Below are 27,597 nucleotides of genomic sequence, written 5' to 3' on the forward strand. Positions count from 1 at the left end.
CACGGGCAAACAAATGCAGGCTTATTGTTCGAAGACCTGGACATACTAAAAAATATCTTGCATTTTTCGACATCGTCAGCGACAAAAATGACACAATTCACGCACACCATCCGACATTGGGAACAAGCATTTTAAATTCGGTGAAAATCCAATGTGCCGTTCCAGAGCAATTCATGCACGAGCAGAAGCAGGTTTGATATGCAGGAAATCGTGTCATCCTGGGAGAAGTCCAGAAGACAACGACAGCTTCACTGTCAAGCTCCGTCATTTTGGCGTGTGTGAGCCAAATTCGATGGAGATCAGACTCGCCATTTTCAAGAAAGGTTCTTACTGACAGATACACCGACAGCTCTTCATTATAGATTTAGTTAAGACAACTTAGTCATTACTGATAGCTCGTTATTTCTGATCTTTCACAATTGGCAAGCAAAGATATCTGCACGTGCTAATTTTGAATGTGCTATGAAATTACCTTCACAGATATCTGAATTGCTGCTGGTAAAATTGAAGAATGTTGATTTACAGATGTCACACCTCTGACCGCCTGCATTTCCTTTGCAGTCACAATAACCAGTCTCATTGCACTGAGGTGAGTTTGACCCAATGACATTACACATACAGGCTGCAATACAAATACACAAAATGTCAAAAAACAATCCTTAAATTCATGCTATCCTACTGTACCCAACCAAATTGCTACACATGCTAGACTTTGTGATTAAGTGCATTTATTCGCTTAAACCAGATTAATCTAGTCAGAATGGAGTGGTTTTGCCAGAGGGGCAATGGCAGCATTTTGCCAGTTCGGGAAACCTCACAGCCAGTTGAGATGCAAAATTCTTGGTCTTTGTCTGCTGTCCAGTTCACACCAAGATAACTCTGTCAATCATTTCCATTAATATTATATGTCATTGTTAGAAGCACTTTTGCTGCAATGTCACAAATCATTATGTCTCCTAAACAGCAGCTGTGCCCGTTCTTTCCACATGATATGCTAAAAGCAACACCTAGTTACTTACGTAGGTGTACCTTCTTTCTCGCTCACAGTCTGTTCTCTGACCGATAGCTTGCCCTGTTGTTGTTGCACATATCCTTGTCATCAAAAAGCTAGACGTTCTGTTATTGAATGACAATAACAAAACACTAGAATATAGCAACAATGCCAAAACACCCTAATATATGCCTCTGACATAGCATCAGAACCACCATTTGTGCACACTACATGTCAGCTCCTCGAAAAAGGACCAAGAATCAAGTGTGCATATTAAAACCACAAACATAAACGTTAGGACCTGCCTTTCCCAGTCATGCCCCCATCCCTATGCTGGGCTCTTGTGTGCTACTCAGGAGAACTATGCCTGTGCTTAGCAATCTCCTGGAGCCAAAAACATGCAAAAGCACCAGCTTGTCACACACACGCACACACGCATGCATGCATGCACACACGCAGCACACAAGCACGCACGCACTCACACACACACACACACACACAAACACACACACGCGCGCGCGCGCCTTCAACCTTCAACTGCCCATCCACATCGATGATGCCAAAATGTAAAAAGTGTAAGAAAAAGGAAGTCACTACCTGGTAAATACGTCACAAATCTAAATACATAGATGACATTTATGTCTTTTCTTGTCACTCTCTCGTGTGAATAAACGACCGCATCTGTCGCACTTGATTCTGGTCTTTGCTCATTCCCGGGGATCTAGGCGATTTTGTCCTCTGTTGCAATTGTCTTTTTTCCCCTGTTTGTAACTTAAACAGTTGCTTGCAGGTAGTGCACAGCAGAGGCTGTTGGTCTTGACATCTGCTGGGATTGGCTCTGTCACAAGCCTTCTGACTACTTTGGGCATTTTCTAATTCTACTCTTGAAGTGACGATTGAGTTAATTTTGCTAGCACAGACGTTCTTCCACTTCTGCCTGTCCTACACACACACACACACACACACACACACACACACACACACACACACACACACACACACACACACACACACACACACACACACACACAAACAAAACACACAAAAACAAACAAAACACACACACACACACACACACACACACAATGGACAGAATAGACAAATGTTAAGCCCTCCACGTCTTTAGACGTCGACCTTGAGGTCAGTTGCGGAGATAGCTCCCCCTGCCTCTAGAGACAGGACCTCCATGCGCTATGTGAAGTCTTGGGGCCAGTGCTACAATCCACCTGGAGCTTGGCCAAAGTCATCCAGGGGCACTGACAATGGCACAGCTCTGGGACTGGACACCAAGGCCCACACGTACCCGACTGCTGCATGATGTTGCTGCCAAGCCAGCGGTCTTGTCCACCCCAGTCAATGACCAGGTACTCATTTATACTCTTGAGTCGAGAGAAGCAAGTGTGGGTGAGTTTCTTGCTCAAGGAAACTGCGACAGTGTCGCCTCCACCAGGATCAAACCTTCAATCCTCATCACGGAATACAAGATCCCGGATGTCATCACCAACGCTCTACCATCTGCTCCACCGTGCCACACACGCACGCACGCACGCATGCACGCACGCATGCACGCACGCACGCACACATGCACGCACGCGCACGCACACACACACACACACACACACACACACAATTACCTTCACAGCCAGCACTGTCAAATCCAAAGTACGTGTAGTCACATGCTGAGCAAGTTCGAGTGACAATGTTTGATGCACAATTACACTGACCACCTAGCTTTTCACACAATTGACTAGAACCCAATGTTCCCACATTGTCACAACTACAATCTACACACATCACAAAACATTCTTAATTCTAAACTACAAAATCAAACAAAGATTGTCTTCATACCCAATGCTCCATTGAAAAGAGCGGCATTGATTAGAATAGTGATATTTCTGCAAAACTCTGTGAGACTTGCTGAAGACGACTGTGGTACAGATTCCCGCACATCATTGCAAGTGAATGGAAACACTAATTGATCACCAAAAGATAACGCCTGAAACTCAGGAAGATCGGTGTGTAATGGCATAAGTAGAAGCTGTAACAAACCCACAATTAAACAATACTTTATCCAAATGTCACATTCATCTAAAACAGACCGAATCAACAAAAAATCCATCGACGGGATTTCCAGCTCCAGCATTAAGATTGTAAGTAAAGTTAACAATCAGTTCAGAGCCAGCAATCTGCTGTCCAATTAACGGTCTTTCGTGAGGATTAGCAAATGTAGGTGCAGATGGTAATATGCCTTCATCAGCAAGTACGCTTGCCCCATCACCTGATCTCATTGCTGTCAACACGACACTGTCAACTGAACTTGGTGCCTACACCACATAATGACTTACTCTAACTCTGACAAGCCCAAGCAACAATTGCTCACCTCATAACGAATAATCAGTCTATACTGAATTGATCTCTGTGGAACGATCACACGAAACGTAATGCGATTACCATTACCACTCATTCTCACTCCACCCGTTCCAGTAAACTTGCTAAGATCACTGACTCGTCTCTCAACCATGGCTCCTCCCTGTGTTGACAAGCACATAAACGTTTACTAATAACACAACACAAATCTCCAACTTACACTAAGCCAAGCAGACTCTGCTTCATAAATGAGACCCTCTAAGAAAGGCAGCCAGTGAAAGTCTGCAATGACGCCACAAGTTCGACCAGTTAAACCAGATTTACAAGGACACTGTCCTGTCTGCATATGACACTGCAAAGACGTTGCAGTAGAGAGACTGCATCCACACTCTATGCAGCCGTTTAAGCCAGCTAATAAATAAAATCCCACCTACACAAACGACGTTTATTATGCAACCATCAGTATATAGATACTAAATAGTATATCATTTTCAGAATATCATCCTTACTTCACACTGATCACACTTCTTCCCAACTACATTTGGTTTACAGTTACAGTACCCCGTGCTGTTACAGGCACCATTGAAGGATGGATCAGACCCAGTCGAGTCACACTCGCAGTCTGCGACATAAACACACTGTAATATCAGTTAGCCTCACTATCCGGGCATCTTACCATCGCAACCATCAACATTAGTGGCTTGTAAGTTGAAGAAGCCAGTAAGACACTGATCGCACTGTTTACCGCCAACGTTTGTCTTACAATCACAGTATCCCGTTGAATTGCACTGTGAGCTCGTTCTTCCAGCAGCATCACAGTTGCAAGCTGCAGCCAACATCAACACACAATCTGTCAGCCACCAAAACCTACACTACACTACACCTAACTTAACAATGTTACAGTTGGAGTAATGGGAGCTGAACTGCAGTAGAATATTACATAATACATTACTTATGACATCACAAATACGTACACCACACATCACTGTAGTATGGCTGCCGCAAAACTAGCTGTGACGTTGCGACAACTTTGTCAACTTCGACTCTACAACACATTACAACAAAAAACAGAAACCGAATACAACACGAACGTGGCGGATCGTTGGGTATTCGCGTGAGCTGGTCTGTCGTCTTCCGAGACCCGGAAGTGAACGGCAAGCACCCAGTTCCCATCCAACAGTCCACATGAACGTCGACGACAAGTTGACAGTAAGCTATTCATACATCGATCTATCAAGCGTGAAGCAGATCTAGATGCGTCGCTCCCACTCAGAGTACCGATGCAACATTCGTAGAGAAGCTCACAAGTACACCACGGATGTATTCCATGTTAGCACACGAGTCTTGCCCGTCACAATCACGGTGCTTCTCTAGTCGTCTTCTTCGTCAAGTGAACTAACGTAAAAGACGCATGCAAACGAAATGAGTCAATCGCCCACAATTATTGAGACTTCTGGCATTCGGTAGAGAGTCGACACTCTCGATACCTAAATACAACCTGAACGTGACTATGATTACGTCCTTCTCGAGACAAAATGACAAACATCGGAGGAAGAAAATGCAACGAGACAAAGTTGCATTGCGCGCATCTTCGGTAACACTGTCGCTAGGGTGGTGACACAGGTATTCAAGCATCTCATTCCGCACCTACGCGTACGAGACACGGACATTGCTGCGGAAGTGAACACCGCGCACGCGTGGTGGAGTTGACCATGCCCGACTACGCTAGAAGAAACGGTCGTAGTGTAGGTGTATTCACACTATTCATAGAACGAAGGATTGTTATTTGCGAAGTCATAACACTTCAAATTTGCTTCGCTAATTAATTATGCGTTCTGCCACCAGCATGTGTCAGAGTGTCTAATCTAGCCTTGTCGTCGTGTTATACGGGAATTGGGCATGACGGCGCCAGAGGGTCTGGTACGAGGCTAAGATGTGACGTGTTTGGTCTCGTTTCGTTTGAGCATGTTTGTTAACAGTTCTATGGACACCGAGGTGTCTATTGTCTAGCCAGTAATCTTAGAACCCCAATCAAGCAATCTCGTCAAGCAATCTCGTCCCTTACTAATTAATTAATTAATAAGAAATTTTCAATGGGATGAAGTCAGTTGTCCATTCCATTTTCTAATAACTAACGAATTAATCAGCAACTGTCTGCCTTGCACGTGGTCTCGATTCGATGGAGCAAATCATCCATTTCGTTCTTCAGTGCATTCAGTGTTCCTTGCTGATTTTCAACAGTAGTCCTAGCCATCATATACTCACTAAGCAGACCTTCACAGCAACAAGTTTGTTGCAAAATCACACAATCATACAAATACACACAACAAATGCGGCTGCTAACAACTCACTCGTTAGAAGTTCAACTTGTGTGTTGTTTCTTGCTTGTTCATTTATATCTTCAATTTCTTGTCTCAGTTGTGTGACTGTTGTTAAGTCAGCAGCAGCTACTGTAGCAGAAGAATTAGCAGTCAATGTATTAGCAGCTTGAGCATAGGATGTAGAGTTCTACAATGAAAAACAGCAGTTCACACGACTGTGATACATCTGGTCACACAATGATGGCATACTTCCAGTACATTAAGACCAACTACTTGACAGTTGTGTAATGACTTTTGTTCGGTAGATCGAAGTGTATCTAAGGAAACAGTCCGACACCTTTCTACTCTCGACAAAGTGTCAATGGCACTATCAGCTGCATCTTTGGCTTGTTGAGCTGCTGCTGTTGTATCACTACTATCATTTTTAGCCTGAAGTACAAGAAAACTTGCTTGTTACATTGTTTACTTCATTTCAACAATATATAAGAGTCAGTAAAGTATGTGTGCATGTGTGTGTGTGTGTGTGTGTGTGTGTGTGTGTGTGTGTGTGTGTGTGTGTGTGTGTGTGTGTGTGTGTCTGTGTCTGTGTCTGTGTGTGTGTGGCGGCACCCAGAGTACGTTGTGCTCTGTTGCTGTTTGTCTTCATCCGGTCTCCTCTAACTCTAACCACCTATTGGGTGCCAGATACGATGAGGAGCTAGGCACACATAAAGGGCCCTACAGAAGGGGACCAATCTTGATCGTGAGTCCAAGACGTCAGTTTGATGGCATCACTCACATCAAACCTTTTGTACAACTGCAGAGGACTTGCATCCCTCTCAATTGCTATCTCATTTTGCACATAGAACAATGGTGGTGGTTCAGAGATCTAAGCAATAATTTTCGATCAACATTGGTGGTATGCGATATTGAGCATGGATGGCTGAATTGTTTTACAATGGATGAATGGTGTAGACGAGAGCATAGATGACTGATGAGAACAAAAGTGTAGATGGCTGATAAAGACAAGAAGATGGATGGATAGTGAAGGCGAGAGCATGAATGACTGACGAGGGTGGCAGCGTGGCAGGAGAAGAGACAGGAGGGAACTGTAGTTTATTACAAACGTTACATCTATTGCTTCAAACTTTTTTAACTTTTTTACCTTTGTTCCCCAGAATATGGGGTGGCAAAGTTGCTGATGCGGCAGCTCCCTATGTGGGGCGGTGTGACCAGATACCTGGCAGCTGTATTCATGTCATGTCCTGTGTGTGTGTGTGTGTGTGTGTGTGTGTGTGTGTGTGTGTGTGTGTGTGTGTGTGTGTGTGTGTGTGCATGTGTGTTCTACACGTAAGTGAATGTAACTGCTACCTTTTCTAGAGCCGTTTCTACAGCAGTTACAATAAACTTGGTGTTGTCAATAGTTTGCTGAGCATCTTGCCTCGCTGTAGACGCTTGGCTCAATGCCTCTTCAATACGAGCAATAAAGTCTGCAGCCCCTTGACTCACATTCCTATCAATACACAATAAATTCGTCAAATTCAATTCAAACATTGTGGTGATTGTCAATCAATACTGAGCTTCCTCGGCAACTTGAACCACTTCCAAAGCTTGCTTTTTGCTCTCTTGTGACTGGCCTATAGTTGCATTGATCTCAGCTTGGGGAACGATTGATTCATTAATCTGACGTGAGATGTTCTTCGTCTGAGACAGTGGAGGTAAGGACAGTCCCAACACATTAAAAGCTGTTGTATTGGCTTCTGTTAGAGTTGTTGCAGTCTTAGCAACATCATCTCTGATGGATGTCAAGTCAGACAGAGTTTGAATAGCAGTTGAATTGACTCTTGTGGCTTCAGCCTATAAAAAGTGACAAAGTTGGCAACAGTGCAATGGCCAAATACTACACCATACCTTCAAGACAGTTGCATTGTTGTACACAGAGCTAGCCTGGTCCATTAGTGTGGTTGAATCTACAAGCAATTGGTCTGCGTCTGCTTTGTCCTTGCTTGCAGCCTTCACTGATGCTTGTGCTACCTGGTACGCCATTCTAGCAACTACACTAGAAGCGGCTACCTGCACTGTTGCATTCTGGCTCCGTCCAAGATACAAACGAAAGCTGGAATTGAGTGAGTTCCGTTCAGCTGTGAGAGAATTGAGTCGTTGCGTGTTGTTCTCATATACAGAGGTAAAATCTGCTTCAATAATATTGACAGTATTTGTGTCATTACTAGCTGCTTCAAGCCCCTCTTTTGCCTTCATTACCAATTGCAAGGCCTCATTTGAACGATTCTTATAACTCCGGATGGTCGAATCAAATGCTTCAATTTGTTTCAAGTGTACTCCAGCAGCAGTCAGTGCAGAATATGCCGTCCTATTAAATGACTCAGTTTGACTTTCAATCTCCTCCGCAGTTCGGTACACTCCATGTTCAACCATTACGGTTCTGTCAAACATGCCAGTTCGATTCAAGCTCTTTTCTGTAGCTAAAAGCATTTCAGTTATTACGTCACGTAACTTCTCATTTAGCTCCAAATTGGTTGCAACCTTACAGACCACAAAATAATAAAAAGAGGCAAACATGTAAAGTCTTTAACACTTACAGCATCTAGGCTAGCACGAAGTTGAGATACCGAAGCATTTAGAGACATCGTATCAATGCTAAAGTTGCTGATGCTATCAAGCACCCTTTGAAGAGCAGTAATATTCAACTGAAGTTGTTCAGGACTAACATTGTCATAATGCTCATGCAGAAGGTCTGCAAGACGAACATCTTCCTTATCAATAGATGACATCACTTCATCGATAAGACGAGTCCAATTGTCATAGCACTCTCCACAGCCAATGCAGTTGGGAGGTGCACCTAACAATGCACAACTACTTAAATTTGATGAAGCCTTACAGAACAATAAAGATAAGACTTACCAAAAAAACCTGGAGTACATTCAGTGCAAGTGCGTCCAACCACGCCAACACGACAAAGACATTGCCCAGTCACCTTGTTACACACCGCTGATCCACCAAGGCTATTGGTAGTGTTGCAGTCACATGCTAGATTCAATAATTGATTACATACACATCAATAATGTCCAAACCATAGTTACCTTGACAACCAGCTGATGAAAGGTTATAGAACCCATTTTGGCATGTAGCACATTTCCTATCAGTGACATCAACTCCATTCTTACAGTAACACCGTCCACTGACTAAGTCACATGTACTATTCTGTGATCCCAGAACACTACAGTTACATGAATGACAACCAGCACCACTGTCATATCCAAAGTGGAGAGGAGCACATCGATCGCACTTGATTCCAATCACTCCTGGTCGGCACTGACATTTCCCTGTCACTTGATCACAAATGTTGTTCACAGAGCCAGTCAAGTTACAGCTACAACCTGCACAAAATTATAAAATGAATTCATAGACTAATATAATTTCAAACTTCCAATCACTTGCAAATAAATTCAATGCAACTAGAAATCAAACATTTACAATAACACATAAACAACAGATATAACGTCAACACTAGCAACAACACAATGACAAAAAGTACAATTTCATAATATTCATTAAGTAAAATATAGTTTAATTCATGCTTGAACCAATATGCATCAAGCAATCATCTACAAAAACAAACTCTGACAAATTTTAGTACCAGCAGTATTACAACTTACATAGTAACAAAGATACTGTATACAAAGAGATAGCAACATAGTCATATAACTATAAATAATTATAATATCTCTATTCACTAAAGTATACTCTACAAGCAGACAACACTAAATTTCCTAAATACTGTGCTGACAGCGTTACATAAGACGTATGCAGTTCTGTTGCTACCTGTGGCTCTTTCAGTAATATAGACTAATAGCACGTTTACATGAGCATTAGTAAGCAAGCCATCACGCTGTGCTGGCTCGGTTTCTATGGTACGTGTAAACGCAGGCCGAGCCATGCCAGCTCGGCTCGGTATTTCTAGCCGGGCCAGCCCGGAGCTGGCTCGGGTCAAGTACATCGTGTAAACGCATAGCATGCTGAAAAACAAGCCTCGCATGCTCATTTGGTAATCTCGCGTAGCCAGACCCCTTTCTGCCGCGTCATACTTCCAGGCGAACATGGTACAAATAGCATGGAGCGAGACAGAGACTCTGTTCTGTGTCTTATCCAATTATAGAACAACCAAGAAGTTTAGCTTTTGAACTCCATTGCCGCATGCGCGCAACAGTCGCCTGGCAATAGACCTACGACGTCTCGTATATGTCCTACACATTCTCGATATGACTGTTGTAAAGCCATAGAGAAAAAACGCGAGCAGCTTGGCTTCTGTCCATTGCAAACGTGAGCTAACGTAAGCTATGTCAAGCAAGCTCAAATACCAGGCATTTGCTTCCTTCTACAGTGTGTTGCGTGTAAACGCGGGCTGGAATACTGGGCTGGCATGAGCTGGCGCGACTCAGCTCAGCTCGGCTTGCTATGCGTGCTCTTGTAAACGGGGTATAACTACCAATTCAAGACAGTAAGTCAGCCAAGTAATCATCATTTGTATGACTATAGACTTTCCTTTTAAGAAGCCTACATCACTGTGCTCACCTGCTCCACAAGTGTCAATTTCGCACCTCCAAACAATAAAAACAAATGAAATTTCACACTGTACCATATTCGCCCGTAATAACGCCCTGGGTGTATAGAAAAGAAACACTTTTTTCTGGGCATATACTAGGGCATGGGTGTTATTTTGGTCCTAGGCATATACATGGTCACAAATGCTGTCGTTTGGCCAGTCATCATCTAAATACTTGAAGACAGAAATACCACAAATGCTTGCAATTATCCATTTGCAAGATCAAAGGTACTGGTATCCATTCAGCATCAATATACACGCAGAAACTACTATACACACGTGGTCGGCCTGAAGCCTGTCAAGAGCATCAGGGTCAGTAATTGCAACGAAGACATGAGTCTAGCGGCAAGCACTCTCACTCAACACCGACACCAGTTCATCAAACGCACACAGACGGAGACAAATGTTCTGTGAATCCATTTTGTTTTGTCTGCGCATGCGTATCCTGGGCTTATACTTGGGCATGGGCGTATAGTTGGGCATGGGCGTATAGTTGGGCATGGGCATTTTTTTGGGCTGAAAGTTCTGACCTGTCACACATAGGCGTATATACGGGCATGGGCGTTATTTCGGTATGGGCGTTATTACGGGCGAATACGGTATGTTAAATAAGTCTGGAACCTACAGTATCTCTTCACACAGAGAATGCAGCTCCTATTTCTAGCAACAGCTTCAAACTGTGACTTCTAACCATGGGCAGCCTATACTTGAAAGCAGCCTCCACAATGCTCCTAAAGTACAGTACAACTTTGATATTAAACTACAGTGCTGCAATCTCACAACGTCAATCGAGAATTGCCTTGCTCCAATTCAGCTGTAGTCTCTATTTGAGAACAGTATCAAATCAAATCAACACAATAATGGTGTAATCTTAGAAATTTGTTGTAGACAGCAGTATTTGGTACTTCTTGAAGTTTCTGTCCAAGTGAAGGTTTTATCGTTAGAATTGATTTCTATATACTGTAATCAAGTATATTTCGAAAGCAAAACTAATTCAAAAATTGAGCAAGTGTCTATTTCAGAAGCGATTTAATTTTGGAACCTGCCAAAAGGCAGTACCATACTGCTGCAGTAGTGCGTAGTATGTCGCACGCATGTATAAGTCATACGTATGTCTGAAAACGACGTAAATCCCCACGTGAGCAAACTCCCACAAAGCATGTCACTGATCATGTGGCTCAAAAGCAAGAATCCTCAGTTCAAGGCTCCTATAATGCCGTTTTTGCCAGACCCGAACAAGGAGGTTAATCATGAGTTTGCTGTGATGTGTGAGAAAGCAAACACTGGAGTGTGCAAACCATGAGTACTAGTACATACAATATCTGTATAGCATATGAGCATGTATAAATAATTTGCTGATTTCTAGAAAAATTAGGAAGCAATTAAATTTAGGAAACTGGTCAGTCCTTACGAAATTACAGTGACTTCGAAATACACTTGATTTAGAGTAGTCATTTTATTAATGCCTGATTTAGTCAGTTATAAGTAATGCAACAGAGTAACAACCACTATTCATTTCTTCAATAGCAGCCACTGTTGGACTACCAACATACAAACTTGTGAGTTTTGACAATGTCATATGTTTCATAATTGCTAATGGTGTGAACATTGTATAGATGCAGATACCCTAGCTATCACAGAAAATGAATCAAACTCCAACAACTAAACTGCCATAATTATTACCATAATTATTACCATAATCATCACCATGTCAACATCTAATAGTTACAAACTATGTTTATACACTAATAAATAGAAGCTTCATGCCAGAAAATAGAAGTAAAACAACTAGACAAACAGACAACTAATATACATCATCAATCAACAGATTACCTTACAGACTACCAACTGACCTTGGCAGCTGTCGTTCAATGCATTACCAAAGTAACCATCTGAACATCTTTCACACAAAAATCCACCAGTGTTGTTGACACACTTCAAACATTCTCCTGTTGTTGTGTTGCAGTTGCCACTCTCATTCAGATTGATATTGTTGCTACATTGACACACCTGACAACTTCCGCCAGCAATCTCAGGTTGTCCATAGTATCCGTCATCACAGCTCTCACATCGTCGTCCAACATGACCCACACGACACGAATCACATGTAGCCAATCCATCCAAATCAAGAAAGCATGTTGGACTAAACTGATTAGATGTATCAGTCAGAGGACATGGACATTTTTGACAATCATCAGCTTTTCCTTGTGTAGCATTTCCAAAATACCCTGGAACACAATGCTGACAAAAGTCTCCATCAGTGTTGTCACTGCAGCTTTGACAAACTCCTGTGTCGACAGCACAAATAGTTGCATGTTGGTTGCATTCACAAAGCACACAACGCTCATAAACTGTGCCATTAACAACAGCTCGTTTGTAGCCTGACTGACATTGTTCACAAGACAAGCCAGTGTGACCTTCTGGGCATGTACAATTCTCCACATTAGATAGCTCAGTTACATTTTGCACAGCAATTCCAAGTACAATGTTATCAATATAAGGATCGGCTGTAGTCTAAAAACAAATTAATGTTTCTGTAACCTAATTGCAAACGTGTGTGTGTGTGTGCGTGCGTGCACACACACACACACACACACACACACACACACACACACACACACACACACACACACCTGCTTAGTTACAACTTACAACAATCTTTATGCATAGCATAATCTAGCAAACATAACTTCAAATGTGTCATTAACAACACACTAAATTTCTTACTAATAAAGCTTAGATTTAATAACACTTCAATATCTGCAAAAACATGCCATTAAATCAATGGTGTTGTAAAATCTGAGGTACTGCTAGTTCTACTTTTCTTGGCAATCTCTAACATGACATCTTCACCACAACAAAGTCCTTGTATTTGATGGAACATATACAGCATGAACAACAATAGGTACTTGCAAAAAAAAGTTGTCGTCAGATCCAAAGTCATTATTAAATCAATAGTTAGTACACAGAGAACAACAATACGTGTACTCCTTGCAAAGGACTTGTCATTAAAACCAAAATGTTGTTAATTAAACCCAAAATTGGTAAATCTGAAATCCACTGTATATTTGACTTTGATGTCATGCAATCATTATGAGTTGCCTGTTGCCTAGCAGTCTGCATAATTTAAGCCTACCACATCAACTACCTTGTTCTTATATCATAAAAATAACAACTGCAAGTGTTGCATACCTATGAGTTTGAAACAGGAACTTCATAAGAATCACTTTTCAATGGTTTCAAGAAACCTACTAAATGCACAAAAGGCTGGAACCTGGCACTACCATCCCCACAGAATAAATATGGTAACAAGTCTACCTGTTACTCAAAACTTGAATATATAAATGTAGCTACTTTTAGCAACTGACTTAAGAAAGTATACTTTACACCATTACCTAATGTGATCATGCATTACTGTACGTGCTATGTCAACATAATAGCTATACGAGTCTGTGATGAATCAAACCAATAATTTTCTACATGATGCCTCTTCTTCTCCAACAGGAAGAAGAAGTTACTTTGTGCAGATCATTCTTAATTTGCTTGCACCTCCAGTACAGGATCCCATATAAATACGAGTGTGAACGATTATCTTATAGTGTGTAGTCCTGACTGTTACCCTATGTCCACACAACTGTATGGCATGCAATTAGCATGCCTGCAAAAAGTTAACTGCTCTATCTACATCTACTCTATCTCTATCTCTCTATTTTGAGTGCTAATAATCATCCTGAACATCATGCACAAGCTCTGACAACAAAGAAAAACGATAGTGTTCCCCTACTTGTCCATAGTTGCCACGTATCCAAAGATACTCGATGTCAAGTAGAGCATCAAACATTTCTTTCACTGTCACCTGTCGACTATTCATATCACCCCAGTAAAAATTAGTCTCCACCAGTTGCACCTAAAAACAATACAGTCAACAGGTGACACAACACATACAAGAACAAGCCCATAAACTAGCACAAATATACCCACAACCACACATACCTAGGCACATAAGATATACGCATGTGTGCACATGCGTGCACGTGCACACACACACACACACACACACACACACACACACACACACACACACACACACACACACACACACACACACACTATATATATATATATATATATATATATATATATATACATATATATACATATATATATATACGTATATATATACATATATATATATATATATATATATATATATATATATATATATATATATATATAAACAAGAAACATAAATACAGAAAACTACAAACCTTAAATCTGTGAAACTGTGCAGTAGGAGTATGTGGCAAGCTTGCTACAATACGTGTTTGCAATGAACGCCCTTTTATGACTACATCTCCATCCCTCATACTCATTGCCATTGTTATCTCTGGGAGAAGTGATACCAAACGAAGATCAAAGCTAAGTGTCTGCGCATAAGACAATCGTTTATTGCCCAAAAATCTCTTAGAAGCACTGAAATATCCAAATGAATTGAAACGAAAGCCTTGCAGGACAAATCGATTTTGCAACATAGGACTTATAAAAAAAAGAAACATGACAGCATAATATGACTACTAATTGGCTATAGAAAACTTACTCCAAGTCCAAAGTGGGAATAACTGGAGAAGAAGACCCTGATAAATCAACCCCTGTCCAGCCATTAGCATTACCATCTTCGAAATCATCTTTGATCTCAGCAAGACTGAACCCTGTTGCAGACAAACATTGAGTTGAGTGACCATAACAAAAACAGGTGAGGCAAGCCTCATTGTTATCTAAGCTAAAATCAAAGAATCCATCCTGACACATATCACAAGTTACTCCAGTAGCACCACTTCGACAAGAGCACTGGCCAGATGTGACATCACATGATGCATTGGTGCTGCCCACTGCATCACAGCTACAACCGCTGCATCCAGTGTCACTTAAATTGAAGAACGATGGCAAACAACCCTCATCACACTTATCACCACCAACAGCGTTCTCGCACTGACACACTCCTTCACTGTCACACTGAAGTGACCGAGAGTAGTTGGGATGACAACCGCACTCTCTGCAGCTTGACAGGTTGAAGTAGTTACTTGCACAAGAGTCACATTTGACTCCAATCGTAAACGGTCGACACACACATTCGCCAGTAGATACATTACAATGACTTTCAACACTCCCCAGAGAAGAGCAGCCACATTCTACATTGCAAGCAGTACAAACATTATATGATACCACATTGCAACTTGACTAACACAAAATACCTTGACAGCCGGATGGACTTAGATTAAAGTAGCTATATGCACAGTCAGAGCACGATCTGCCTATAACATTGCTTCGGCAAAGACAATCACCTCCAAGTGACTGGCACATACTTGACATTGATCCTTCATCATGACACTGGCAATCTATATCGCATTAAAGAAACACAAGTCCAATGCAGTACAACAGTGCCACGCTACATTTTATTTGCTGCAAAAGCTGTTGTGCTTGCACTTGGTACTACAATAAGGTAGCCTTTGATAGTTTTCAATCACAGCAGAATTAATGAAAATATACAAAAGTTGTCTATTACATATATTTAGTACCGAAGTGGCACTACATTTGCAAAACCTACGCTGTAATTCAAGTGCATTATCTGTATCACAGGCTGTCAAACTGTAAAGCAGTTAGAAAATTCAAATTCAATGGCTACTCTTGTGCCTTGCATTTTTTGTCACAAAGCAGAGTTTGATGTGTTCATCCAGCCCTTAATATTCATAAAGTACCGCCCATTTTAACATCATTTCTGGTCATTATCTTCCCGCTTGACCCGTCTGTTTGTCTGTCTGTTCATTTGTCTCTGTCTGTGTGTCTGTCTGTCTGCCTGCCTGCCTGCCTGCCTGCCTGCCTGCTTGTCTGTCTGTCAATACATATATTTTCCCTTTAAATCAAGCATTTACACCATGAGCAACTAAAAGAGAAACTACCACGTAAAGTAATACAACAACAATATTACGATTCTGAAGCTTTCAAATTATACTTAGTACTTACTACGTTTTGATGATTAATACCGTGTTTACACGGGCACAGCACGGCACGTGTGCCGAGGTGAGCTGAGCCGAGCCGTGCCTGCTCAGTGTGCCAGCCCACGTTTACACGACACATTTGATAAAGTGGGCCTGATGGGCGTGATTTTAGCGTGCTTTAGCTTTTGAGAGATTGCCATAGCTCGCACTACATCCAAATTGACAGAAGTCACGCTGTACACGTTTTCTTCTCTATGGCCTTACAACAGTCTAATCAAGAGATTAGCAGGACTTTTACGAGAGGATATGGTATTCATAGAAGGCGTAGGTCTACCGCCAGTGGACGCCGCTTGTTCCAGCTGCAGCAAAGGAGTTGAAGGGCTGTGCTCCTTGCTATCTTCTGCTCACTTCTCCTTTTTAATGTTACTTCCCCAGAAAGATACATTTGGAGCTTTACTAGGTAACGATAAGCCTTTGTCAATATCTTGATGGTAAAGTAATAACCAGCAGCTACGCCTTTATCAGGTCAGATCACTGGTGGTCAAATATAGTGCAGCGCACCTTTACTTCACAGGATTGAAGAGAGAACTTCAGAATGTGCAGGGAAACGTTTCTGTACTTATGTGAGCAGTTGAGAGGAGACATTGAACCTGAGTACACAAACATGAGAAATTCCATTTCTCTTGAGAAAAGAATTGCTGTCACCTTGTGGTGTTTAGCAACGACTGTAGAATACCGCACCATAGCTCATCTGTTTGGTATTTCCAGATCGTCTGTCTGTCTTATTGTCCAGAACACACGTAGGGCCATCGTTCGTCGACTGATGCTAGTGTAGATCCAATTTCCTTCAGGAGATGCACTGGAAGCAGTTGTTCATGGCTTCCAGCAGTTATTCAATATTTCTCAATGTGCAGGAGCCATTGATGGAAGTCATATACCAATTACCCCACCTGCGTTGAATCACACCGACTATTATAATAGAAAAGGGTGGTATTCTGTTATTCTTCAGGCTGTTGTTGACCATCAATACCTGTTTCGTGACATTAATGTTGGCTGGCCAGGAAGTGTGCATGATGCTAGAGTGTTGGCTCATTCTGCGTTATTCAGGAAGGCAGAAGAAGGGACGATTTTAAATGGACAAAGCAGACAAATTGAAGGGTGCACCATACCAGTATTCCTTATCGGAAATTCTGCATACCCTTTGCTCAAGTGGCTCATCAAACCTTACCCTGAAAATGATCACATGACAGAACAATGCTGGAACTTCAACTACCAAATTTCTAGAGCTAGAATTGTGGTTGAGAATGTTTTTGGACGCTTGAAGGCCAGCTGGAGGCGACTAATGAAGAAGAATGACATGAATGTTAAAAATGTCCATCACGTTGCGTGTTACACAACTTGTGTGAAATACATGGGGAATCTCTTGATGACAATTGGATCAGTGGGGATAAAAACAAACTACAACAGCCAGCCGTTCAAGCGTCCGCAGGTGCACATGCTACCGTTGCCGGACCAGTTGCAATTAGAGACGCTCTTGTCAGAAGTTTCTTAAATCACAATGACTGACCTACTCAGAACATGTTTACAGTGTCAACTATTCGTTATAGCTAAACTACTGACTAGTTCAGTTTGGTTGATTTTGACCTGGGAATCCCTCATCATGAAGCATGCTTGAGAATGAGAAATAAGGTGTTTGGCCTCAATTTCCTGCACCCATCAACAACTGCATCATTTGCAGTTGAAACACTCTTTCCTCCCTTCTCCTTCTATCTTCATATTCCATCTCTTGCATTCTTCTTCGTTCCTCGTATTCTCGTTCCTCTTTTAGCCTTTGGTCCTCGTACGTCATCCTCTTTTCCTCCAACTCAATCAACAGTGATGAATCCGCCTCCTTCACCTCCTTTATTGTTTTCATCAGAGTGTCAGTCATGTATTTCATTTTTGGGTCACGCCCGTACAAACCTCGTAACACCGTTTCAGTCCTTTCTTTTAGTAGTTGTGTTCTGCACACGGAAACTCTCAGACTGTGAGCTGCCCACCTCAACTTCTTCACGACTAGGTAGCTCAGCTGTAACATCTCCTGGAGCACTTGCTGGCGTAGATGGTTCTGTTGTCGACCAACTGAAAGCTTCCTCCTCGACTTCTACATGTAGTTCTTCTTCAAGAGTATCCAACAAGACAGGAGGATAAGTGGCAGGTCTGCAGCCAAGAATTTCATCCATGGCTTCAAACACTCTCGTAGAACGGCGTTGTTGTCCAGTTTCATTATTGTTATCCTTGATTTTTCTATAATCCGCTTTTAGTTTCTTTATTTTCTCTCCGCATTGAACACCCGTACGAACGTAGCCTTCATCTCTCATTCCAGCTGCCAATGTATCGAAAACCTCTCTGTTCCTTTCACAATCTTCGATTTACGCTTGGATACCATCATCGCTCCATAAGCGGATGAGACACAGCATCTCCTGCTCGCTCCACGCCATGTTGAACGAAATGAGCATGCGCAGCTCTAATCCCGGCCTCGGTACAGTACGTATACCGTTTACACGACGTACCTGGCCTGGGTCAGCCCAGGCTGGCCTGGGTCAGCCCAGGCTGGCCCCACCATTCTATAGCTGAGCCGGGCCAGCACGACTCGGCTCAGCTCGAAGGGCGTTTACACGTAGATTTCAAACCGGACTGACAAGGGCTGGCCCGCTTACAAGTGCTCGTGTAAACGGGCTATTAATCTGGCTATAATAGTCTGTATGCCTGCCTGTCTCTGTTTGTCTGTCTTATAAGTTTGCAGTGACATAAATTAGTGAATAGCACTTTGAATGTCTCTATTGTAAAAGGGTACTTGCTCCATTACAACTACTGTCAAAAGAAAGTCTCTTGATTTTGCTAAGAATTTCTCTGGCATTCGATGTTTGAAGCAAGACAGTTAATCTCTTTTTCTCCAGTAACCTTTTAATTCTGCTAAATATGGTTTTCCACAGTCATCTCTTGAGTGTTTGGCTAAAGAGTCTATGTAATTTAGAGCTTTCTCATTATCTAAATGCTGTTTCATTTTACTAATATAAATATTACTGTTTGCAAATCAAAATCCCATAATCACAAAGTCATTATAAAGCAACTGAAATGAGGCATATGACACACAATCTGCATCAAAATTCAAGTCAAACACATTCGGCTCAAGTCAAACCCATTTGGAAAGTCAAACGCATTCGACAAGTCAAATGCATTCGGCTTAATTAAGTCAAACCCATTTGGCAAGTAAAACCCATTTGGCTCAAGTCAAACCCATTCGGCAAGTCAGCCAAATGCTTTTGAATTTGAATTTTGACGCAGATCGTGCACCATAATGAGGCACACTGACATGAATTCTTCATTTTTATTACCTCAGTGTAAGTGCAATAGTTTGGCATTAAACAATACAACTTACCAACAGTCCCGTTGAAGAGCCAGGCATTAGCAAGAAATGTGTGTTGAGTACATGATGGGGTGAGAGAAGAAGGATATGAAGACACCAATTCTCGATTAACGTAGCAATTTGATGTCTCCTGCTGCTGAGGAGAGCCTTGTGACAACTCAGTAAATGGTAGTACATGTTCACGATTTGGCATCAAGACAAGCTATAAACAATAGACAAATGTGAGACGACAATCACTGTTATATGCTACGAGATGTACATACAGAATCAATACACCACTCTGTTGTTATATTATCTGGTTGATACGTTAGCTCAACTTGAATTTTCCGATTTGCCTGCTCACAGGCCTCAAACAGTGCTCTACCACTTCCTAAAGCTGCTGTCGGCCAAGATGTTCTTGTGTACAATATTGATGTTCCAGAAAACATTGAAGACAAGCCTGGACATATGTAGGGCTCCATCAATGGACCTCCTGTTACATTCACTGCAACACTGTCCACATTAGTAGCGGCCTAATACATATAATTTCATGAAAGTAACTTTTTCTACGTGTAAGTAAACAAAGAGTATACAAACTCGATAGCGAATTATTATTGTGTAATTGATTGTCCTGGGGGGTACAGTCACAAGCCACACCACACGATCTCCAGCTTTGGAAAGACAAGCAAAGCCGGTTCCCGTAAATAATGAAGCAGTTTCAACAACACTAGCTGCACCCTTCAAAAAGAGAAATAAAGTCAGAACACAGCAGCAGAAAAACAACTCATCAATATCAACACATGCCTGCATGCACAACAAAAAGAAAGCACAAATTCACTTACAAACAGCTGTGCTCTTTCTGCCTCATACACAAATCCTTCCAAGTAAGGAATGTACTGTCCACTTTCAGTTTCATTGCAGGTACGACCAGTGAGACCTTGCCTGCACCTACATTGGCCTGTGAGCTGGTGACATTCCAATGAAAGAGCTGTTGATAGAGAGCAGCCACAAGCAGTACAGCCAGCCGGGTTAAGAGCATCCAAACTATAGTAGCCAGCCTAGCTCAAAGAATACAGTCCACACAATCTTTCACTAATCTTCTACCCAAGCATTCATTACCTTACAGCTGTCACACAAGAAACCAGAAACATTACTCTTGCACTGACATGAGCCATCGATTTTATTACAACTAGTACTACCGCCCTGTGTTCCTGCTACTGAGCAATTGCATGCTAGACAGACAACAACAAAGTGACAACACTTTTCGTACTAAGACAACACAGTCTCTTATACCTTGACAGCCATTCACATTATCAGCTTGCATGTTAAAGAATCCTGGTTTGCACTCGGTACATTTCGTACCCTCCACATTTCTCTTACACATACAACTTCCCAAGCCATCACACTCCATAGACGAAGAGCCACTTGCAGAGCAATTGCACTCTTAACACAGTTAGAAAGCCACAATAAGACAAAGACATTAATCGCGTACACAATCATGCAAAGTGCATACTACCCAACAAAGATGCTACAAGCAGATAAATACAGATATGTTTCACAAGGTGATGAAATCACTGACCAAGCTAGTACACAGCAATTCCGTTTAGTCTTCCTTGTTAGCAGTCGTACACGTTAGTAAACAGCTGCTCATAATGAACATTTTGGTTAGTTTCACAATAACCTATATCAGTAACAATTTTGTTTAGTCAAGTCCCTAATAATTAACTACCACTTAAACGAGCCCACAACAGAAATTAACTGCCACTTAAACGAGCCCACAACAGAAATTAACTGCCACTTAAACAAGCCCACAACAAAAACACTTACCAGCACAGGCATTGGGACTGTCAAAATTCCTAGCAGGATCAGCATAGAACGTTGATACACATCTCTCGCACATCTCTCCTTTTGTATTATGCGTGCAGTTCTGACACACTCCGTATCCTCTTGATGAGTTATACACACAATTGAGGCTATGCCCGTGACATTCACAAACTAAAACAGACAACAAACAAGAGAACTCAGAGAGCAGACATCCACCCCAATAACAAGCAATATAAAAATCTGTATTTGTAAAAATTTCTCAATTAGACTGCGCAGATTTAAGATCCCAGGTAAGACAGCATTCCTTTCTCAACAAGTCGTTCATTTCTTTGTATCACTCCTTACAGAAATATGCATGCCACATTTGACAGAGATCCACTAATAAATATACAGGTGTCACAAAGGTAGGTCTAATCGGCAAAAATCTTCAATCTCTAGAAATGTTATGAGACAGGACAACCTTTTTACTTCTCATGGGAATGTTGTTAGTGTGCATAAGTAGGATCTGGAGCTGCACTGCCTCCGACAAGTTGTCAAAAAATTGTATGGTAGGGTTGACCCTCAAAACTGCCTTTAATATCGCAATCACCTCCAAAATTAAATCACTTTTTTATTAGACCAAGAGCCGCCTCTAGAAACAATTTCATAAAAATCAATCCTAATCATTTGGAGTTATGTTGTTAACAAATATAGATACATACATACAAAGAAACTAACTGTAAAACATACATTCAGTAGCAGAGGTAATAATAATAAAATTCATCATAGACAGGACAGCCATTCACGTGACTAACGTTCGCATGGATTTGAATGAGTGGAATTTCCTTTCTCAAATGGCTTGTTGTTGTACAGAGGAAGACACTTTTCACAATGATCACCAGTTGTATTATGTTGACACTCACATCCACTTAAAACCTATGCTCAACACAAATACCACACACTTAAATCGCCATCCTTACACAAACGATTAATTATCATACCTTTCCTCCTGGTGTTGCTTCTCCACCTCGTTGTACACACTTTTCAGCGTGACCATTGCAGTAGCAATGACCCTCTACTACCCACTCAGTCACAGAATAGAAGTATTTCCGTAAAACAGATTCAGACTGGTCGACAAGTTCATCTCCAAGTGTATACAATCCACGAAAACGAGCACGAATATTTGTAATAATAAGATGATTAATGATTGTCTGGTTATCAAAACCATTATTGCCAAACCTCTCATCAGCTCTGAATTCAACCTACACAAAGACTTGATTTATGACATTTAATAATAAAATCTCCTACCAAACAAAATATATGAAATTATAAAACGTTCTCTACCAACTCCTTGGAAATGATTTGGTCAATGGCCTTTTTATAAATGCACATTTACACTAGCAAGAAATAAAAACACTTTTAACATTATTTTTATTTTTAAATCAGAACAACTTGCATTACCACCTGTATTGTTTGCTGTAGCTATTGTAGGCTATTTTAGACCAACTACATCAACTCTAATGTATATAAAGACCTTCGACGATTGTTGGCCAAAGATACAGTCATTCATAGACGCAACATGGCACCAGGAGATCAACTGGCTGTTGTATCTCAATTAATTCTTGACAAAACTGAGAAAGTTGCCTCCATTACCATCCTTGTTTAGGGAATAAACACTGATTTTTGTCTATAACGTGCCTTTGACTTCATGTTTTACTCTTTACCACTAATTTTGGGCCACATGATAATCACATGGAGATGCGTTGCCACAAATAATTGACGGATCTCACAATCAGCATCACAATAAGTGGTGCTCTACCTGTACACACAGTAAGATTGTTTTGTACTACAGCATAACTAATTAACTCAAATGCACTATTACTACTATTAAAACTGAGCAATTTCAAACTATATAGCTACATAGTGTTATGCTATACATATTATGTATGCTATAATGCTATATGCTGCCATTTTGCCCAACACTATAGCTTCTAAGCAACTCCTACATCAAGCAACAGAGTTAGTTGTTAGCAGTATTAACTATAGTGTTGGTAAAACATGTCACTCTCTACCTAAGCCCCTATGCTGTCTGTCAGTAGTGTGACTCTGCCTTTGCCTTCTCCACAAGTAGTCACCAAACTGTCAACAACAGAATGTGTACACAGAGCAAATGTGATCAAATTCTGGAGAAATGGTGCAGAATGAACAAGCACAATAATGTGATACCATGCTATTACACTACAAAACATCAAGAATTATAATTCTTCCAGACTGCCTAAGCCACCTGCTTCATCGAAATAAAAATCAAAGTCTGTTGTTTTAGACTGCCACGTGTCATGCTATTCATAGTCTATAGTCTGAACTCTGATGCTAGCATGAACTACATGATTTACAACGCTAATCAATCAAACACATGCTTTTATAATTTTAGACTGCATAATGGTCGTCTTAGCAGTTTATTTCCACATTTTAGTATTGTGTAACTTGGTTTAAACCTGACACGTCCAAACAATAGTTGAGAAAACCAAGTCCAATCAAATCAAACAAAAATCCCGACAAAATTGAGATGCTTGGACAGAATGTACAGTACTCTGATTTCAAGAACATCTTTACTCAACACAGCTGTCCTATAACCATTTATAATACCAAGTAAATAGTCAACATAAACTTATAAAATACAAGGTACAGACATTTGACAGTAAGACTGATCAATTCTGGACTAACCAAGCCCTCAAAAGCAGCTCAGTGTTCTCCCCAGAAATCTTAAAAGACAGAGCGGAATACTCCGTGAAGTGAGCGTTCCTCAATGCCACGCCCAATGGCAGTTAGAAATATTTTACAGATCAATGAGGCTCAGCTTTGTCAAGCTCTAGAAATTTCGTTGTCCTTGCCCGACAGTGCACGGGTTGCTTCTTTAGGGACAGCTGATTCATGGCACGAGCGTCTTTCATGCTCTAGTAGACTTTGCAAGTGATCGTTTTACATGGGATATTAATCTAAATAGCTTAGTAGATGGTGTCTTTCGACAAAGAGAGCACAAGCAATGACTGTGTCTCGTTTTCTGCCTCACTACAGAAGCCATGGGAGGGTAGCCACTGGCAATCTACTCCAGTCGTCCTGTGCTTCATCAGTTGCCACTCATTTTCTTTCAACAATGCAGGTGTTCTTATCTTCGACAGCGTTGCTCGTAAAGAGAGACTCAATAGTTCTCTGCGACGCCGACATGACATGTGCATTTCGCTGACATGTACAGTATATGCATATACCAACTTGCACGTGAACACCAGCTGCAAAAGCATGGTTCAGGGCTGCATGCGTGGGTGTAAAAGTGTTAGTGTTGCGCACAATTAGATGCCACCCGCTGTCTTAGTTAATTAATTTAATAAGCTTAGTTTTAGATCCTCAAGTCTTGGCATTTGGATGATCTACTTTACCTAAAAGCTTAATTGCTTAGAATAAGGCACAGCGGCCCGCTCTGCCAAAAGATCCTGGGGAGAACACTGCAGCTAGAGAAGAAGGCCTGGTAAGTTGTTTTCAAATGCTTGCATGTGTATGTACACCCTGAAATCGAGGTAATATATGCACGCATACTGAACTGACGTCTGGAACTTCGACCCGATTAAGAAGCAGTGCAGTAACAATGGCACAGCTAGTGAAGGAAGCGATTCTGCTTTTGATATAGCAGTCCAGTACACTTTCGATACCGTGTTAGAGCTAAAACAGCAGCAGTGAGTAGTTTTAGTGTAAAACAAGAAAGACTTGTTAATCTGGTTACCAATCGTGACCGGATACAGAAAGTTGTTCTGCTCTCAACTACCATTCTTGTTTAACTGTACATACTAAGGAAATGTGACGCAAAGCCTTTAAGGTCAAGGCTTATTGTAAATTGCTGCCACAACTCCAAAGTCAATACTCATCTTTCAAAACTGGCTTACTGTCTATGGAACCCATGTGTGCAATGGCTTCATCAGTTAAGCACAGCAATTGTCTTGCCATCCATATCCATTTGCAACAAGCACTGGTTTGGGCACTGCTTCGATCGGCTCGTAGTTTCAAACATTGTTACAATGTAAATTTTGTATGCATACATACATTACTTCAATTTCAGGGTAATCTATGCGCTCGTGTAAAAACGATGTGTACCAAGACCTCTTTCTCTGGCCATGCATAAGGGCCTGGGTACAAGGCTGGTCTGAACCCTACTTACTACATGCTAGCCAACTAAAGCCCCAGTTACGAGGCCTGTTAAAATGTGGCTCGGGCTCAACCCTGGCATATAGTCTCGAGGCAGGACCTGTTCTGCATTCACACGTGCACAAGTACGGCCGATTTTGAATGCTGGGTTGCAACTCGTTTATGAAATAGCTTTGCCCATCATTGATTAGCATGGGCATGCACTTATAATCACGGCAGAAGATCGTGAGATATTTCTTCAAACTCCTTTGCGTTCCTTGTCATGCCATCGAGCTGCTATTGCTCACTCTCATCTCTCCATATCCCAATGAGTGTCGTCACCTCTACATCAGTCCATAGTACACTTCTGCATCTCGCCATGATTACAAACCAAGTGATTGACTCGCACTTCAGACTCTGCACATATAACTAAGATGCTAATGGTGGCTATGGATGTGTGAACGCAAACAGGGCCAGGCCCGAGACACAATTTAGCAGGCCTCGTATAAACGCGGCTATAGTTGCACAAGATCTGGACTGCAAGCAAAGCCGTATCTGGGTATGCGTGAATCATGATTGAGCATGACGAGCAAAGCTAACTTGTGTCCCAAGCTCCACCTGGCATTTGAAAAGTGAGCTGTGCCCACAGGTCAGAGCCCAACTCAGCCTGAATAAAGCAGCATTTACACAAGGCCTGCTAAATTGTGTCCAGAACTCGACCTGGGGCCGGCCCTGTTCAGATCGGGTTTGTAGTGCGAGTCAATCATGTGGTCTCAATGAAGAAGCATATTATAGACTGATGAAGAGATGACAGCACTCATTGGGATATGGGGAGATGAGATTTATTTGAAAAGCACATAAAGATGAGCTTACAATCGTCCACCACGACTATTAACTGCACGCACTGCACGCACGTGCTAGTCAATGATGGGCGGAGCTATATCATAACTGGGGAAGCCCAACCTGACATTCAAGTGAGGCCGTTTTCCATGGGCCTGAGGCCCAACTCGGCTCAAAAAATTGTCGTGACACGGTTGAGAGTTCTGCCCGAGTTCCAAAACGTCATGTAAACAGGGCTTAATTGTCGTGTAAACACTTAGACTCAGTTTCGTCCTGAGTCGAGTCTAGGTTCTCTAGTTATCATCATGTAAACGGGGTAATAGTAGACTTAATCAAAACATTCAGAGCATTTGCCAACAAAAATCTTTAGTTCCCTCAGTATAGTCACGTGACCACAAATTACCAATTGCCTGCAAATGATTTCCAATGCTACGTTGTAGCTGCTTTTATAAAACTCTACTGCACACACACGCACGCATACACACGTTATAAACCTACCGTTCCAAACTGATCAGGATTGCCAGGAATAGAATCACTTCTCACACAGAACGCCTGCGTTGAGTGGTTTGACAACATTCCTCGCTCTCCAACCGCCACTCCACGGAACAATCCATCATCCAAATTTTGGCAAGGGAACGCATAGTACTGATAGACAGTCCACGTAACACCATAATCACTCGACTTCTCTAGCACCATACGACTCGGTCTGTACGATCTGAACGTCAACGTCGACCTCTCTAGCCGCATCGGAAAGCTGAAATTGAGTTGTAATGTAACGAACGAAGTGAAGAGTTCAGACAACCAAAACGTCGCTGTGTCGTTGTCGTTCACAAGGTCGGCCGGGTGAGACTGAGCATCAATGGTCGAGTTGCAAAAGTCGACCGCTCCCGACATCGCAATCTCGAATTCATGTGCTGGATGCCCGCATGTCGAGTTAGCATACGCTGTGCGAGCGAAAGCGATGTTGCCAGACGAAGGGAAACACCCCACATCTGGTGGACAAATTGCAGACGTCATATGCTTGCCTAGCGCCGTCGCGACGACCAGAAGAGCGACGATGTACATATTTCGTCTGTCTGCTGATGCAGCGAGGTCCTGCAGCGTGAATAACAGAG

General features: G+C 41.8%; 2 protein-coding genes across 2 annotated transcripts; both read right to left on the minus strand.

Annotated features, from left to right (window-relative positions):
- Window positions 1-401: 401 nt before the first annotated feature.
- Window positions 402-4,946, minus strand: LOC134191405 (laminin subunit beta-2-like). The gene is made up of 8 exons (XM_062660017.1): window positions 4,035-4,946; window positions 3,868-3,980; window positions 3,579-3,788; window positions 3,372-3,521; window positions 3,091-3,315; window positions 2,840-3,029; window positions 2,626-2,775; window positions 402-622 (listed from the first exon to the last, which is right to left on the minus strand). The coding sequence occupies exons 1-8, from the start codon at window positions 4,195-4,197 to the stop codon at window positions 414-416; spliced, it is 1,410 nt and encodes a 469-aa protein (XP_062516001.1). The 5' UTR covers window positions 4,198-4,946; the 3' UTR covers window positions 402-413.
- A 365-nt stretch (window positions 4,947-5,311) lies between these two features.
- On the minus strand, window positions 5,312-27,591 carry LOC134190982 (laminin subunit gamma-1-like). Its single transcript, XM_062659539.1, has 24 exons — window positions 26,981-27,591; window positions 22,471-22,731; window positions 22,285-22,405; window positions 21,494-21,661; window positions 20,960-21,109; window positions 20,786-20,898; window positions 20,509-20,724; window positions 20,264-20,404; window positions 19,951-20,199; window positions 19,700-19,889; window positions 15,535-15,678; window positions 14,880-15,471; window positions 14,551-14,818; window positions 14,067-14,189; window positions 12,136-12,796; window positions 8,760-9,056; window positions 8,581-8,706; window positions 8,259-8,518; window positions 7,570-8,202; window positions 7,235-7,515; window positions 7,030-7,171; window positions 5,929-6,108; window positions 5,710-5,866; window positions 5,312-5,632 (listed from the first exon to the last, which is right to left on the minus strand). Exons 1-24 carry the CDS (start codon window positions 27,545-27,547, stop codon window positions 5,502-5,504), a joined length of 6,171 nt encoding a protein of 2,056 aa, XP_062515523.1. The 5' UTR covers window positions 27,548-27,591; the 3' UTR covers window positions 5,312-5,501.
- Window positions 27,592-27,597: the final 6 nt, after the last annotated feature.

The sequence above is a fragment of the Corticium candelabrum genome, chromosome 15 (assembly GCF_963422355.1).
Source record: "Corticium candelabrum chromosome 15, ooCorCand1.1, whole genome shotgun sequence".
Taxonomy (NCBI): Eukaryota; Metazoa; Porifera; class Homoscleromorpha; order Homosclerophorida; family Plakinidae; genus Corticium; species Corticium candelabrum.